The 18,338-nt window shown below is 36.8% G+C and overlaps 1 protein-coding gene across 1 annotated transcript; it reads right to left on the reverse strand.

Annotated features, from left to right (window-relative positions):
* Positions 1-11,755: 11,755 nt before the first annotated feature.
* LOC131343691 (uncharacterized) lies at positions 11,756-17,455 on the reverse strand. The gene is made up of 3 exons (XM_058375545.1): positions 17,319-17,455; positions 15,884-16,021; positions 11,756-12,926 (listed from the first exon to the last, which is right to left on the reverse strand). Exons 1-3 carry the CDS (start codon positions 17,395-17,397, stop codon positions 12,730-12,732), a joined length of 414 nt encoding a protein of 137 aa, XP_058231528.1. The 5' UTR covers positions 17,398-17,455; the 3' UTR covers positions 11,756-12,729.
* Positions 17,456-18,338: the final 883 nt, after the last annotated feature.

Here is an 18,338-nt window from a genome sequence, read left to right on the forward strand (position 1 = left end):
CTCTCTCTTCCTTTCTGCTGGTCAGCCACCGTGGAGGAAAGAGACGGGCAATCAGCCACGTCATAAATCTCCACACTTCCTTCTACTTCAAGGAAACAAGGGAATGCCCCCCAGTGCACAGCTCATTAAACCAGTTTTCCACTGGACACACACACACACACACAGAGAGAGAGAGAGAGAGAGAGAGAGAGAGAGAATATTCTTTTGTTTCTTTTTAAGTTTTGATGAGACCCAAAAAATTGATGACTTAAAATTAAAGACTGCATCTGAATTTAACATCAGTGACTGATCCCCAAGTCTGCAAGTCTATCATGCTGTGTTAAAGACACACCGTGTGTTAAATCTCACAGTATGCCCTATTTTCCCCATTATGCTACTAATACATTTAAGATACCCTTAGATGTAGGTCACTATGTAGGTATACAGTTACTGACTGGAGCCCATCTGTTGCTCTGCCCCCAAATCCCCATTTCATCTTTCGAAACAGAACATCTAATGTGATTTGGCCATGTTCAGCACAGCAGTGACTGACACTGTGTCATGTAGGTGTATATGTGGGATGAGTGTATTTCCACTTTATTACCTTAATTGTACTATATATAAACAGTTTGCACATAAAATGCAAAAAAATGCTTAGCGTATTATAAATTATTTTGTCAGTATTTTTGTCCATATGTTTATACAGTGAAGTAGAGAAGAATAATTGTATGTCAGACTGTAGTGTGGCTGACTTCTCCACAGCCTCAGATAGCTGGCACACACACTCACTGTTTGTATCTCCACCAGCTCTTCCAGATGGTCAACTCGCTGTGAACTCCCTGGGCTCAATGCACCCTGCACTGCTCGATCAGACGCTGAGAGACGCACAGCAACCAGCGGTTAGGAGATGAGAGGGATGCAAATGCTAAAACACACACACACACACACAACCAGAGGGCCTGGCCCTGAGCTCAAACTCTTGCTGGCACATCTGCTTTTCATTAATGTTGCTCTCTCTCTCTCTCTCTCTCTCTCTCTCTCTCTCTCTCTCTTTCACAGTCCCTTACTCACACATTCTGCATTCAAAACAACAGTCTTTTTCTGCTCAAAGAGCTGTCAGCAGTCAGCCTCTTTTCTGAATGTCAACGCAATCATCATTACGAAGAGAGAATGAGTGAGAGTCAGTGTGTGTGAGAGAAAGGGAGTAGCGAGTGGAGCAAACCAAAGGGCACCATATGGAATGAGTGTGTAGAAAACCACCTGGCTCTACAATACTGTGGCCAAGTCTGTGGTGTGGTGTGAATGAGCCGTTTTTAAGTAGACAAAGTACGAACAAAACAATCTGACTGGCATAAATAAGACATCTCACTAAAAATACTGGATAATTCTAATAGCAATTTGATTAAATGTTTAAATATTATAAAGCAGTTCCCTTTTCACATTACAGTTTATTTTTGTCTTTGCTTTGATTTAATTACAGATCGATAAAAATACAATCTGTGTGTAATAACATGTTTCTTATATGCTTTGTGTAGCCCTGTGTGATGGTGCCTGTGTCACACTGAGGAAAACATGTTCAGAGCTGCACGTTTCCATGTCACTGGGGTGGGGTACAATCAAGATTATATCTTCAGAATATTTTGTGTTCATCTGTTACAGGGTAATGGGAGTGCAGTATATCTTTAATTGATTTTATTATTATAAAATTATTATAATAATTATTTTAATTATTTTAATTAATTATTTTATTATTATTATAATATTTATTATTATATATTATAATTTATATATATATATATATATATATATATATATATATATATATATATATATATATATATATATAATCAATTAAAGATATACTGCACTATATAAGGGTTATATATTCTTATATAAATATATATATACTATATACCTTATGTATATATATACATAAGGGTCATGCTTTAATTAGCTTTTTAAGTAGTAAATAAATAATACTTTAAGGATGCGCTACATGGGAATTTTTTAGGTAAATGATACAGACTAAATGCACTCTACTAACAAACTGAAAAAGATTTTCTTCTAATGTAAAGCTGTACTATAAACAGCTGGCCAACATGTTTCAAATCTTTTCCCTATTTATTTGTTTAATTCTTTAATCTATACACTAGTCATACATATCTGGTCATTCAGTAAGTACGATTGCAGGCACTAGCAACCTATATGAAAAAATCTGTCTATCTAAATATATAAAATATATTTATATATATATATAAAATACATGCATCTGGTTGAAATGAGAACGTTTTTGTTCACTGTTAAACCTATTTATCTAAATAAATAAATAAATAAATAAATAAATAAATAAATAAATAAAAATAGGATAAACAGCCACGAGCCCCCGAGTCGTGTCAGCCCTATGTGTGTTGTACGTCGCAGACTCCTTCAGCGGGCCCCTTTGCTGAGATTCTGCCATTTTGTAATAGTTTGAAGCGCGAGCAGAGTGAGGCGAACTTCACCGGCGCGTGGGTCAGAGCCGGGTCATTTCTCAGGAGCGCTGCGGTCAGAAAGCCACGAGCCTCCTGTAGCTTCGTTACCTTCTCCTGCTTCCTTCACTATGTCCTTTCATACAAATCAACAGAAATAATTCAGACCACGGCGGTGACGCTTGCTGCAACTTTACACTGTAGTTAGTGAGAGCTTGTGCCACTTCACCTCATGGGTTTAGAGTGAAACTATTTCCCAAGTGTAAATGCAAACAATGTTTTGGCTCCTGAACTTTCCACCAACAAGTCCAACTTAACATTATTTGTAGGCTAACTTACTGTAGCTTGATTTAAACCTTGTCAGTTTAAACACTACAAGAACTCAATTATCATATAAAATTTATTGTAATGATTGTATTGTAATCTGTAATGATTTCCCCCACTGTAACAAAATAAAACAAATCCCAGACCCACTCTCATAACCAGTCTCACTAGATAAAAACATACTGATGATCTCTCATTTAACTAATTCAGTGATAAAAGGGATATACCAAAACCTAGACTTTCTTATACCCAGGGGCGGACTTAGTGATTTGGGGGCCCTAAGCAATTCCAGGTATGGGAATCTCGCACGTGTGCAGTACGATAGGAACGTTCCACGATTCATGAATCATAATGTTAAAATCTTAATGGTTATAGACAGACCATACAGTATAGAAAAGTAATAAGTACTATATGATTTATATAGGCTTCTTGGTATTGGTCGGGGCCCCCTAATTCGGGGCCGTAAGCGGCTGCTTACCTCGACTTTCTTATACCTAGACCTAGACTTTCTTATACCTAGACCTGGACTTTCTTATACCTAGACCTGGACTTTCTGGACCTTTTCTCTGGACTTCCACAAACATCACATTCTAGCAGATACCTCAGCAGATTGTTGCACACACATAACTGCAGTACTCTGCACAGGTCACACTTTGTTTTGCACTTTACCGTTTACATTTACTATTAAACTGGATATTCATATATGTCTTTATATAATGTATTTATATATGCATATCCAATATCCTACATCTCATTGTTTTTTCGCTAATTTATCTTTTTTTTTTTTTATATTTCTATTACTTGTTAGTTTTTATATTTCTATTTTTCTTTAAATCCTATTTATCTATTCCCTAAATTTTTATGTCTATTCACTTAAATTTATTTGATTCTTCTTTCTCTTGGAACAAGGACAGTCGAAATAAGCATTTCACTACATGTCGAACTGTGTATGATTTTGTATTTGACCAATAAAATGTGAATTTGAAATCTGATAAAAGTAGTATGGTCATGACAAAATAAGATCTTTACAGACTGTAAAATGGTTCATGAAACGCTGAAGTGTTTTTATAACCAAGATCCAAAAGCACAGAAAATCCTAGAGAAATGACTGATAAATTCTGTTACTATAGCTGTGCGTGCTTAGGAAATAAATATTTGCCTCGTGTAAACAGATGAAGAAGCCATCTGCTGAAACATTATGCCAAAGTATAACCAGGAATTGTCAAAATAGGTAGGAGATAATCGAGATGAAAGTCTAAGCAGAGGAATGTGAAATATTTAAATGCCTCTCCTTCATTCCTCACCAGTGGGATTTATGAAGGACAAACAACATCAGATCTTCCTATTGAATTTCAAGTTCTTCTGTCGTATATATTTCACTTCAGCTGTCTAAGCATTTAAGACCGTTTTCTAAAGCCGCAAAGATATCAAATGTGTTCTAAAAAAAAGGAAAGGAAGAAAAGAAAAAAATCCTTTATTCACAATAATGCTATATATTGTTGTTGTTTGGTATTTTTCATGTGTCTTGCAGCATGTAGGCAGACTGTGGTGAAATTAAAGGAGTGAGAATAAACCGAGATGCCCTACTGACACATTCTCCAGTGACCTCTGTGAATTGTTCTAGTGATAAACTATCGTGTCACTAAGGAGGGTGAATTGAATTCTATGTCTCTCTCCCTCGTTTTATTTATTTATTTATTTTTTTGTGGCCATATGACTTTTCTCCTTTTGACAAATGATCAGACATACACAGACCTTGTGGCTTTGACACAGATCCCGAGGGATGAAGAACAAAGTCACCTCTAAACACTGAAAAATACTGCAGCTGCAATGTCAATGACATTTGTTTTTCCCACACTGAGATGATTTTATCTCAATCTGTCTTACTGCTATCATGAAAGTTATATAAAAAAAAACAAACAAATAAAAAAAAAAAACTTTATTTCTTTATTACTTTATTTCAAAATGCATGAACAGTAGCACTCACTTCTGTCTACATATATTAGAAATATTAGCAACTATTTATGAATAGTTTATAGTATCAGAGCATGGTGTCATTTGCCTGTGTCTTTTATTATTATTCCCCAAGGTTTGATCATCTTCTCAGTTGTTTTCTTCTGCCATATGGCAAGCTGTCGTTTAATGGCCTACAGAGAAAAACTAGACGATCCACTCTGCATGCTGGGATTATTTTACTTACACATGGGAATGCCAAGCATGTTTTGCTTTGCTAATTAAATTTGTGTCTTGTTCTCATTTCTTTAGTAAATCCATTTTATTTTGACCGACTCTCCTTCCTGATATTGACAAAAGGAATTTGTGATGATATTTTACATTTTCCTGTGTTACTGGTGTTATATTCCTTTCACAACCACAGATATGGTACACTGTAAATAATTGCCTTGTATATTTCAAACTGAATGTTAGCAGGTGTTATTAACAGTAGTTTATGTTTACAGCTTTCCTAACTGTAATGCTTGTTTGCTGTAATGACACATTGTACTAGTTAATAAAGCACTGTACAAGTTTTAAATAGAGAGCAAAAAAAAGATATTACAGGACCTTGAAAACTACATAACATTAGATTATACACTCTTTAATAATGTGTACAAAGCAGTGTTTAACATTTTCAATGCAGCCTCTACAATGTAAAAAAAATAGCAATGAATTGTATCTTCTTCTAAAATTACCTCTCAATATTACTGACATCTAACACTGTACATGTGTAATAGGGTATATTTCCTTTCTCCCAAATTAATCCAAACTGACCAGCACATATTGTGAAACAAAAAAGGAAAGCAGAAGGAACTCGTATTATTTTCCAGTCCTGTTACATTTTCGACTCACTGCCATGCTGCATCAAATATCTATAAATAAAGATGAAGTATAATTACAGAGGTGGATGAAGTAACATGTCATGGGAGTAGCAGTGACCTTTTCCCTGCTGGCTTGCACATGAACATGTTGCTGATTGCAGCACTTTCACTTCCCAATCATGCACCAAATTTACCCAGACTGTCCACTCACAAGATTTGGCACTTTGGTAAGAGCTTCCACTGTGATGTGATCCGGATCTGTCCGTGATGTGTGTAAAGCATGATGTGTATTCTCTTGTGATATAATCCAGCCCAAGGAGTGCTTTCAAAAATCTGTGTTAAAGGTGGTCCAAAATTGGCACATTGGAAATGTAATAATAAAAATCTTTATGCTGTGATTAAGTTGAGTGGATTGTGTTGTACTCTAGATTAAAATATTAAAACGGTAACCATTAGCACTTCAATGTGATAATTACTTAATGGATTAATAACTTAATTTCTCATTTGATTAAATTCCTACACTGCTCTCTTTTATTCTCCTCTCTCTCTCTCTCTCTCTCTCTCTCTCTCTCTCTCTCTCTCTCTCTCGCTCTCTCTCTCTCTCTCTCTTTCACACACACACACACACACACACCACCACCACCACCAATGTGGAGCTTGTTAGAGCTTGGATTTCCTGTACAAATCCCTCATTATATGGCATATTTATTTTGGTAATGCATGGTGCCTGGTACTTCACACAACAGCTAAAGCAGCTATAATTATAATAACATTACTATTTGTTCTCAAAGCATGTAGGGAAATAATCCATGGCATTTCTAAGTCATAAGACTCATATTCCTGTTTCTAGGTGAAAAAAAAAAAAATCTGATCTCATCTCCCATTCATATGACTGGATCAAAGGCAAAAGCAGTCTAAAGTCATTTGGCTGTGTTTATAAAGAACGTAGCAGAGCCAGACAGAAAAAGAAAAGAAGTAAAAGAGAGTAATAAGGCATACTGCTATAATGACAGTACTGTAAATGAACCAACATTTTAAGGCAATTCAGTGCAGGTGAAAAGGGCAATTTATTGTGTGTGTGTGTGTGTGTGTGTGTGGGTGTGTGTGGGTGTCAGTTGGACGGAGTCTAAAGCCTTCTTCAAAGCAGTCAGGAGACGTAAACAGTGATCAGGCAGAAGTCAGGAGATCAGCAAACAACTGTATGAACTATCCACAACACAGAGAAGCAGGGAACAGAACAGGCTCAAATAAAAGTTTGGTACATGTACACTGAGGGTTTACTTTGCAATGTGTGTGTTTGTATGTATGTGAGTCCAATATATAGTGCCGGTGGTGATACTGGACAGGTCTGCAAGGCTAGACTTCGGTTGACTGAGAAGGTGAAGTGTGTGCTATTGGAAGTGTAGTCTGGAGGCAGCCATGTTTGTCGGCTGCTGTGTGACACAACTTTCTGATGAATTTTAACCTGATATTAATGTAATGAATATTATATGACATTAATATTAATATACATATTGAGGTAAGATGAGTCAGGGTCAGAGAAAACAACCTTGTCTGTTATGAAAAGCAACCTACAGTCAGGTGTTTTATATAATCAGAACTTGAACAATTCAAACTAAGAAGCAAGATGTGATTGAAAAAGAGCAGTAACTGTAAACCATGGCTACTACTCCTAACCTTCTAAGCATAACTTACTCTACTTATGTTAATCTGTTATATATTTTGTTCAGTGCCCATATGATTATGATAATAATGTAAGTATTAAGTTAGTTTTTTTGCAGGGTGTTTTCATGGGGAAATGGACACTATGCCCATTTTTCATGTGACAGGATGTTGTCAAGTCCCGCTGTTGGCTTGTGTCAAGGCTTGTGAATGGCACTACTGAATGCCATTCCTCATGCATCACTTCAGAATCTCTCAGCAGCTCTCTTTCACAGAAGTGTGTATATTACAGGAACCAGACGTTATCCATGATCCCATATAACTTCCTCCTTCTATCCTCCTAATGACTTCCTGCATCAACAGCCCCAGGCTTAATTCAAACTTAATACAAAACAGAAGACAAAACCAGCTTCAGTCAGAGTAGGATGTCTAGACTTGCTAATCTTAGGACCCACTTCAGCTCCATGTCCAATGTGGTGCGTTCTGAAAAGCTCTAGTTTTTGGTGCAACACAAGCTTAGATCATTTGTCATCATAAAAGAATTATACAATAGTAGATTAATGGCCTTATCATTCAGGCTCGCCAAGCCAGTGTCTCAGTTTAAGCATGTCTTTGAGGTTTCCTGGGAAGCGTGCAGAGATGGATAACAGGCTCACTGGAAGCGTCAGTGATGCTCGCATACAGAGACTGTAGAAGAAAATAGAAATAACGGTGCAAATCCTCAGTTATAAAAATATAACATTTGAAATAGAGTTGTAAATTATTATAATATAAATCATCTTGAAAATCAGTTTGATTTTCCAAGTCAAGTCAGTTAATAGCTATGATTTATTCTAAAAGTTGAATTGTTCAACTACAAAATACTGAAGTCTACAAGGTATTATTTTAAAATATATATTATTCATTTTTCTGTCCCATGTGCTAGAATTCTAATATGTTCTGTATTTTGGTCAACTGAAAACCAGAAGTTATCCAGAAGTTAAAAATATTTTGATAGGGAATCTGATCTGTAGATGGGATATTTCTAAATGTAGTATTAGAAAAATCTGATGTGTTGTGCAACCTGACCTCTCTTTTTTTCTTAACCCTGCAACCCAGTACATTGTATTTTCCATTTTGATGTAAATCTTCATTTCTATTTGAAGTAAAGTGTCACCTTCCACACCGTCACATTCTGAAATATATACACATATACTGTATATATTAGATATGTGCACACATGCATATCATATCCTATACTTTCTTCTACATTACATACATCTCATTAATGACTAAATGGTTTTCTTATTTTCTTTTTCTTTTATTTTCTGCCCTCCCCCCTTCTCTCTTTTTTTTCTACATTTCATAGACGTTTCTCTTAGAGAGTTAGCTTGTACACCGTGTATGTAAATTGAGAGAAAAGGACTAGTGTAATAGTACAAGACTCATTTTTCTGAAATCTTGTTACAGGCTATATGTATATTTCAGAGATGGAATAGAGGGTATGGTGGTTGGTGACAGGCACTGAGTTGGATCCAGAAGTTTATCAGTATAAAAGGTTTCTTTTTGCGTGTGTGTGAGAGAGCATATGTGCAATAGAAACAAATTCTCTTTTTATGATTTAATCTTTGGTGAACATTGTTCACTTTAAAAGAGGAAAACAAGAAAACAAATTTTTTTTCTCTATAATTATTTTATTGCCCCATATTAGCAGTACATTGGGCTCTAATGACATCTTTAATCACATCTTTAATCTAATATTTTGGAACTAGCGAGCCCAGCGGTTGAAGATACACACCCAAATCATTCAAGATTGCCCAATTTCAGTTCAAAAATAAATCTAAAATTCTGACAAAAAAAGCAAAGGCACACATATGATCATATGGTTTTCTGTCACCACAGTCAGTGGCTTATAATATCAATGATGCATTACACATTACTCACAGTGACATACAAATAGCAAAGGTGACTGATGACATTAATGACTGACTGACTTTGACCTTTTTTTTTTTTTAATTGCTCATATTACACACTTGCTTGTTTTTTTTGTTTTTGTTTTTGATGCTGTATGTGCTGAACGCTCCACACACACACACACACACATACACACACACACACACCACACTGTGGCTGGTGCAGTCATGTGTGATAATGGGTTTATGGAATGCAGGCCTCATTTAAAGGAGCCTCTGTACTGAATGGGGAAACACAATACACGGATCAGAATTACAATACTGGAATCGCCGCCTGATTTCTGCTTAATCTGTTCTTTTAACAGTCTCTCTGAAATGCAACTTGTAAAGAAGTGTGTATTCAGTCACTAAATCATATGACTAAGCAGTGAGGTATGTGCTGACAGGAACCCAAGAGCAGACTCAGAAGGGAATAAAATACCATCTGAAAAGTATGTTTGGGGAGAGTATACATAAAAGATTAATGAAGTGGTTAAAAAAAAAAGACAACACTCATTCTCAACATTAAAAGAAACATGATACCGTGATTTCATATATACATATAGGACCTCATCTATAATGGTATACATATAGGGGCCTTTGGTGACAGAAATGTTAAGAACAACCATTACATGTGTGCTTGAAAGTTCAAAGTTTCAAAGTTTTAATAGAGTCTGTCTTACAGTTGATGAATCACCTACACTAACTCATGCATTAACTCGAGCTCCTGTGAGTGGACAATACAAATGATATTACCAAACTGTTACGATGTTAAAGCAAGAAACTAAATCATGCCCGAAAAAGGTTACAAACTGTACAAAACCATCTAGCAAGCAAAAGCTGAAATCGGCTCTGAAAATTTAATGAACATTCTTTCCTTTCATATTCAAAGACTGATGCTTCTGACAGCGTGTCACTGTGTGTGTGTGTCTGTGTGTGTGTGTGTGTGTCTGTGTGTGTGTATGTGTGTGTGTGTGTCTGTGTGTGTGTGTATGTGTGCCCTGGGGAGCTGATTAGCTCCCACCATCTTAGACAGCATTAAACCAGCTGCCTCGCAGTGTGTCTCCATCATCTTTGTGTTAGAGTGAAAGGAACAGTCTCACCTCAGTATGTTGGAGTGAACCATTTGACTGCACACACACACACACACACACACACACAAATGTGCATGCACCTGAACACAATTCCTACTTCTATAAGCATTTGCTTTAATGTAGGTCTGCTAGAAATGTGCAGGGATCCATCTTCATATTTACAGTTATTTATCAAAGAATTGAAGTTGTGTCCTAGTATACTGTGTGTTTTCTAAATAATCTTTGTCTTTGGCTAATCTTAACACATATCACTAGACTAGAAAGTGGAAATGGAAAGGGACAATTTCACTAGAGTGGAATGAGCACCAGTCAGTAAATGAATGAAATATTAAAAATATAATTTCTGTTCAATCCTCTGCATTTGCATACAAGTGTAGCGGCATGTTTTTCACTATATTTTACAAGTGTAGAGGCATATTTGACTTTTTTTAGAAACAGTTGCTGGACTACTACTGCAGTAACTAATTTCTCCACAATAACTATTTTTACAGAAAATAAGTCTACTTTTTAAATACATTTTTTAGTTGCATGAACCAAGACTCAGAATTGACTTGAGACCAGAAATGTCAGTATCATAGGGTCCAGTAAATGTAAAAGTAAAAGAAAAAGTAAAAGTACACTAACATTTGAAAGTAAAAGTAAGTTTAGGCAATGGTGACATTAAAAAGGTTAGTTCAAACTTGTGTAACTTTATGGCATTTCAAAAGCAAAAGCAGTCTACCAGATTTCCTGTATCTGCATTGTCTTTGCATTTATCAAAATTTCCCCCACTATGAAATCCTTCATGAATTATTTCTCTTTATTTTAATTCTATTATGGGGTTCTTTTGTTTCTTTTAATAAAAAAAATGTAGTCCTACATAATTAATGAATGATCCTGCTGAAGGCTCCTGCTCCATAAAACTCAAATCCACATAAGCAGTACCATGTGCATGTGCTTTGAAGGTTTGCCAAAAAAGTATGTTTCCCTTCTTATTTCGTATGCCTTCTCGCAACCTTGTCAAAGTGCTCTCTCAGCACATTTTTCTCACCTCATTTCTGTGTGAATCATGAGGAGAAATCAAAAGATAAAACAAGCAACCTGTCATAAAAAGGATGAGGGATGGATTTAGAGGGGCCTCTCCATGTCGCCAGTTCTCTATGAAAGAAAAGTCTCTCTCCATCTCCCCTTTCCTCATGGACTGGCCTAAACAAATCAAAACAAAGCAATGCCTTTCTCTTAAGAACTCTCTATTTCTTTCAAAATATTTGTTAATCCTTGGCTTGTGATTTAAAGGAATGCCAGGGTACACGTGTAAATAAACATAGATTTGAATGATTGCTAGTTAAATAGTTAGGATGATCAAGGACAAATTGGTTAAAGCAGTCAGACACAGTGAAATAATTATAGGACCATCTTGGCTGGTATCTGGAAGTCAGCAAGGAATACTGACATCTTCTGGCTACTTCGTTTAGAGCAGGCTCCGGTCCTTTAGGGCCAAAACACTCTTCTGGGTCATTACTTCAAAATCCAGAAAGTACAAAAGGTACTTTTTGTACCTTTTGTAAATTTGTAAATTTGTAAATCTTTTGTAAATTTGTAGATTTGTAAATCCCAATCAGCTTTAAGTATGTCACACTGTTCACAATTTTACATATATAGTCAGGTGGCATTAAACTGGAGTAGATGCAATGCTGAATACAGGTATTACACCAAGTTAACACTTTCCAATAAGTGCAGGTTACATGAACTGACAGGAATTAAAATAAGCACTCATTAGAATGTAATGACTTGATACAAACAATATTCTAGCTATAAACATAAATAGGCCACATATTATTCAGTAATAAACAGGTTCATGTGGCAATGGTATGAAAACAAGATGGCATTTTTAATGCAGCCCATAATTCATAATTAGCTGAAAATAATGGTAATCACGGCAGCCTGGCCTCTTAAACGGCTTTTTTGGTCATTAAAGTGGAAATAAATTCAGTTTCTCAGATTTAAATTTTTACTGTCTGTGTACTTTCAGCAGTTTTAGTGATTTGTTTCGATTTGTTTTGTTCAAGATGACATTGTGTTGTACATGTCTATAACACTGTAATCTGATGGTGATTGGACAGTCAGAATAAGCCCACATATGACCACATCCATATTGGGTATAAAGCACTTTACTAAAATAAACATCAGAATGCATGCACGGGAATATGAGGGCATCATTATTTACATCCAAATGAATTTGCCTTCAAAGATCAAATCAAAAGAAACAAAAAGAAATGCAAAGCATTTCTTGAAAGGAGATCTATAGATATTCTGTAGGCCTTCCACAGTGTCTATATTCAGAGAGTCTGGTCCATTTACCAGGCACAACAGTAGTAGTTTTGTAACCTACCATGCTGTTAAAATCCATCTGAAATCTTAGCACAGGTTTCATTCTTCATTCTTCGTGCTCCCACATTTCTTTTTTTCTTGCTTTTCAAAGCTGGAGCCACACTGTGGCAAAGGAAGCCATTATTAAGTAAAGTGTGTGCGATGATAACAACAATTTGTGATGGCGGGGAGCACAGTTACACAGATCTGAGTCACAGCAGTGTATTTTCACTCCTGGAAGTTCCTCTGTGTGGCAGTGACGGGATGTAGCACATCCGCTGGTGAGCACCATTCCTAAAGCAACTGTGGACAAACAGGCACAGGGAACCAGGAATCTCATGCAATGGCTTTGTTTTGCTTTATAGTAATGATAGTAAAAGACTTTTTCAGTCATTCACGTTACAATTCTTGAAACATTTTTAATAACATAAAACATACTGGTTTATAGAGCTGAAATATACAAATATTCAAATGCATGTACAATATGTTTCACGGAATGTCTAAAACTGGTGTTCATCATGCAGGCTTTGTGTCTGCTGAGGACTGCAGCCGCTGAACTGGCTGAAGCAGTGACGCTGAGGCATCAGAGAAAAGTGGATAAGACATGCCAAGTGTAGGATTAGTGCTCACTGTTGATCCAGAGAGAGCTACAGAGCAATTAGGATACTAGACACTGCATAGTGGTCCAGTCCTCTGAATACAGAACGTATACTGTTTGCTCAGATGCTTTATAGATAGAATAGCAAATTAACAGCTTAGTGTTAGGTTACTCAGAAGTGAGCGTCTATAGTTGATGATACACGAAAGGCAACCCAAGAGATTTTCTATTAATGAACTTATTAATGAATGTTCCCCTACTTTTTAACTATTTATAGTTACATTGTAGAGTGTCCACTAGAAAAGTTAAACTTACAAGCATCTGGGAAAGAGCGATAAAAAACAATAACATATTAGAAATATTAGAAATAATAACATTAAATAAAATAATCCTATGATTTGATTACAGTTGTCAGAGCTGCTGTTACAGGAAATTAATCAACACCTTTGGACCAAAAGTTCTTGATCAAAATCAAGAACTCAACAGCACTATGGTAAAAAATAATGTTAATTGAGCTTTGGCAAGTAACCCTGATGTCTAAATTATTGTGTGGTCTAGGTGTTGCTATTCACAGGGCACAAGTGGTTTAGAGCGTGGATATTGAGGTTAATGCAGGTTAATTAGTGTGAAGAGGAACTTGGTGATCAGCACAGCGCAGTCAGAGGAGTGATTATCCTTCTGTAAAGCTTCTTACTCTGCCACTTACACATAGGCAGCATTGGACTAAGAATCGAGGAGTCAGGATTTTGTGCTCTGTGGACTGGAATTGATCCAAGGCAAAAAATCATCTTAACTTTTGCATTTCATCCAGGAGGTTTATGCATTTCACTAGTCTGTGCTACTGTTAATATTAACTCCTTAAAATCCCTCAGCTTATTATTCAGTTATTCATCATAAGGCACATTATTTAATAAGTATTAATCAGCAACTACAGAGAAACTAATAGAAAAGATGTGTGGCGATGAGAGTAAAAAAAGTAAATGAGCACGTACCTATGGTTTCTCAGAGACTGGGAGATTATGAGATTAGAATTAACTCTTACAATACAAAAAATGGCTGCTGTTTGTGGATAAACCTTAAAGTCACCTGTAATATATTTTGAGATCTATAGATACACCAATCAGGCATAACATTATGACCACCTGCCTAATATTGTGTTGGTCCTCCTGTTGCTGCCAAAACAGCGCTGACTTGTCGAGGCATGGACTCCACTAGATCCCTGAAGGGTTGCTGTGGTATCTGGCACCAAGATGTTAGCAGCAGATCCTTTAATTCCTGCAAGTTGTGAGGTGGGGCCTCCATGGATCGGACTTGTTTGTCCAGCACATCCCACAGATTCTCGATGAGACTGAGATCTGGGGAATTTGGAGGCCAGGTCAACACCTCAAACTGGTTGTTGTGCTCATCAAACCATTCCTGAACCATTTTTGCTTTGTGGCACGGTGCATTATCTTGCTGAAAGAGGCCACAGCCATCAGGAAATACCGTTTCAATGAAAGCGTGTACATGGTCTGCAACAATGCTTAGGTAGGTGATACACGTCAAAGTAACATCCACATGGAGGGCAGGACCCAAGGTTTCCCAGCAGAACATTGCCCAAAGCGTTACACTGCCTTCACCAGCTTGCCTTCTTCCCATAGTGCATCCTGGTGCCATGTGTTCCCCAGGTAAGTGATGCACATGCACACCGCCATCCACATGATGTAAAAGAAAATGTAATTTATCAGACCAGGCCACCTTCTTCCATTGCTCTGTGGTCCAGTTCTGATGCTCACATTTCCATTGTTGTTGCTTTCGGCAGTGCACAGGGGTGAGCGTGGTCACCCTGACTGATCTGTGGCTATGCAGCCCCATACACAACAAACTGTGATGCGCTGTGTATTCTGACACCTTTCTATCAGAACCAGCATTAACTTCTTCAGCAACAGTAACTCGTCTGTTGGATCAGATCACACGGTCCAGCCTTCAGTCCCCGCGTGCATCAGTGAGCCTTGGCCACCCATGACCCTGTCACCGGTACACCACTGTTCCTTCCTTGGACCACTTTTGATAGATACTGACCACTGCAGACCAGGAACACCCTAGAAGAGCTGCAGTTTTGGAGATGCTCTGATCCAGTCGTCTAGCCATCACAAATTGGCCCTTGTCAAACTCACTCAAATCCTTACGCTTGCCCATTTTTCCTGCTTCTAACACATCAACTTTGAGGAAAAAACGTTCACTTTTTTCCATAATATATCCCACCCACTAACAGATGCTATGATGAGGAGATAATCAGTGTTATTCACTTCACCTCTCAGTGGTCATAATGTTATGGCTGATTTTAGATAGATGTGTATTGCAGATATTGAATTTTAATATGGATCTACAAAACAACTATAACTTTAATATACTTCATATACTCTACTGTAATGTACAAACCCTTTATATGGAACACAATTGGCTGATATCTGAAAATGAAGTAAGACTTACATGTTTTCTGTTTATTGTTAAATCTATGAGGTTTACAACTAGCTTCTTTCTTAAATAAATAACATTGCCAATTTTACTATAGCGATTTTAATAATCAGTAAAATAAGTAAATCATTTTTATTAGCTATTAGTCCATCTTTATCATTCATAAAATGAAGCCCTGTGACATGTAAAAGCTGTGAGAACTTACCGCTTTCTGTTCTGATGCAGAAACGCTGCTTAAAGCCTCTGTGGAAATGGGAGCAGGTGATGACTTCAGGACTGGAACACCCTACATCCACATATCTCTGGCCCTGGATGTTACAGGCATAACACTGCAGCGCATCAGCTACAAAACACACAAAATATGCAGTTGTTTTTTGTTTATTTTATTTGCCTAGAAAACCTAATTTGAGTCCAGGTCGTAATCATTTCATATGTTAGGCAATTACAGAACATCATCTGGAAGCAGGATGATTAAACTGAATGGGGAAATGTTTTTAATAGATAATAATGCATGTACTGAATTCAGTCCTTGTTCTTATAACACACATTTCCATGCTCATGCCACAGTTGTTGATAGATCTGCACTATGCACAGTGCAAAAACAAATCCTAACCTGGGGCTGTTTAGCTAATGTTTTAGTGTTTGTGTGTAATGTAGTGTGGAATGAGAATAGCATAAAACATTACATGTAGGAAAACTTAATATCGTAACCAAAATATATTTGTTGTTATAGAAATGCATTTATTGAACTGAACTTAAGGCACAAACCCTATGAATGATCTCATGTAATATTTATTTAACCATGGAGGCACTGCAGTCTAGAGGGTTCTGTTTCTGCTGCACAGGTCCAAGGTCCTTGGTTCCAATTCAGATTACTGTCAGTGTTTTTCATCTTCTCTTTGGGCATCCCTCAGGTTTTACAGCTTCTTCCCACCTCCCAAAAATGCTGGTAGGACTGGATGCTCTAAAATTGTCCCTGGTTGTCGGTAAGAAATGTGTGAATGTATGTGTGTATGATGCTCTGTGAGTGACTGCCATCCAGGATTATTCCCAGTATTCTTAGGATAAACTCCAGGATAAAGCAGATCCTATAGATAAATGAATGGATGAATATAATTCAAACATCCATTTTAAAGAGAGCGCAGCAGAAATGTGAACCAATGGGCATTCAACAGTTCCTGTGTTGGTATTGTATAAACATTAACACAATTTGTATAAACATTAACATCTCCATGTGAATGTTGTGGCAATGCAACACTTTTCACAAAAAAATATGGCTGTTCAAGGGGTTTTTCTTTCCCTTTCTTTCTGTCTATCTTGTTTTTGCATATATAGACAAGAATAATTCCAAAACAACAGAGAGCATGCAATTTCTTTTAAATATGTCTGATTTATAATTTACCCACATGTATTGTAAATACAGCAGTAGTCATGATTTGAAAACTATTGTGCTTTGCATAAACTGTAATTAATGAACACTTCACATAAATAGAAAGAATCGAGTTTAACCCAGTGGAAAAACACACGCACACCTCTCACAAACACTTCACGTCTTCTAAATGTTACTCATGTCTCATCAGTGGTCCTGTCTGGAAGAGTCAAGCAAGAGACATACAAACACACCCACGTATAAAACTCACCTCGTGTTATAAAAAGTGGCAGCAGTGCCCAGCAGCAGTAGAGTGTGAGTCCATGCAGCAGAGGTGAACAGGGAGACATGTGTGCAGCTAGAGTTCTTCACACAGCACTGAGCGCTCAAACACTTACACAAGTGAGAATAATCCTTTTGATAGGGGTGCACAGCACCACACTAAACCAGCCATACACACACACACACACACACTGTGGAACATGCTGCAGAGACTGACTCTGTGAGGCAATTATCACTTTGATCATGTTTATCATTATTAACCATTTTTTCTCACTTTTCTAAAGTCAGTGATAAACGTAATGGTAGTGCGGCTCTCTGTAGTGCTTTTAGTTTAGAGTGAGTGCGTCTCAAGATAATCCACACCGTAGGTGCATATCCTGTCTTATGGTCTAACAGCACATGAGGGAGGAAACAGACACACACACACACACACACACAATACTCTCATTTTGAAAGCAACAAGATTGGCACACTCAGTCCTACAGTGCAAAAAATGATATCAAGTAAAAAGGTTAATGTAAATATTTTTATTTTGAGATAAAATAAAATAACAAAATGCTTAATTTCAAGCTTAAAATGCTCTTGTTCTTTTAGCAAATAATCTTAATTGTTTCAAAAATTTCTTCCCAAGAAATAGCAAAATCAATAAACATGACTAGTTTATCATTTAAATCTACAACTTGTTTCCACAACAGTGCTCCAACATGTTTGTTGAATTGCTAACACTAATCTTTCCATAATATCTAATTAGTAATGTTGTATAAGCAACATTACAATTATGTCCCAAAGCAAAACATAATTGTTTTTAGATCATTACAGCCTCACTGTTATAGAAGCTGTTGATTACTTATCAAATGTTCTTATAATTTCTCTGTTAGCTGGAGCTCCTTAGTGAGCTTGCTCTCCACATGCTCAGCACACCCCATTGCTCCTGTCTCCTTCTGATTTTCTGTTCCTGAGTTTGTTCCTTTCGTCGCTGGTTGTAATGACAGGAGACAAGTGAGTTTCA

The sequence above is a fragment of the Hemibagrus wyckioides genome, linkage group LG22, assembly GCF_019097595.1.
Source record: "Hemibagrus wyckioides isolate EC202008001 linkage group LG22, SWU_Hwy_1.0, whole genome shotgun sequence".
Lineage (NCBI taxonomy): Eukaryota > Metazoa > Chordata > Actinopteri > Siluriformes > Bagridae > Hemibagrus > Hemibagrus wyckioides.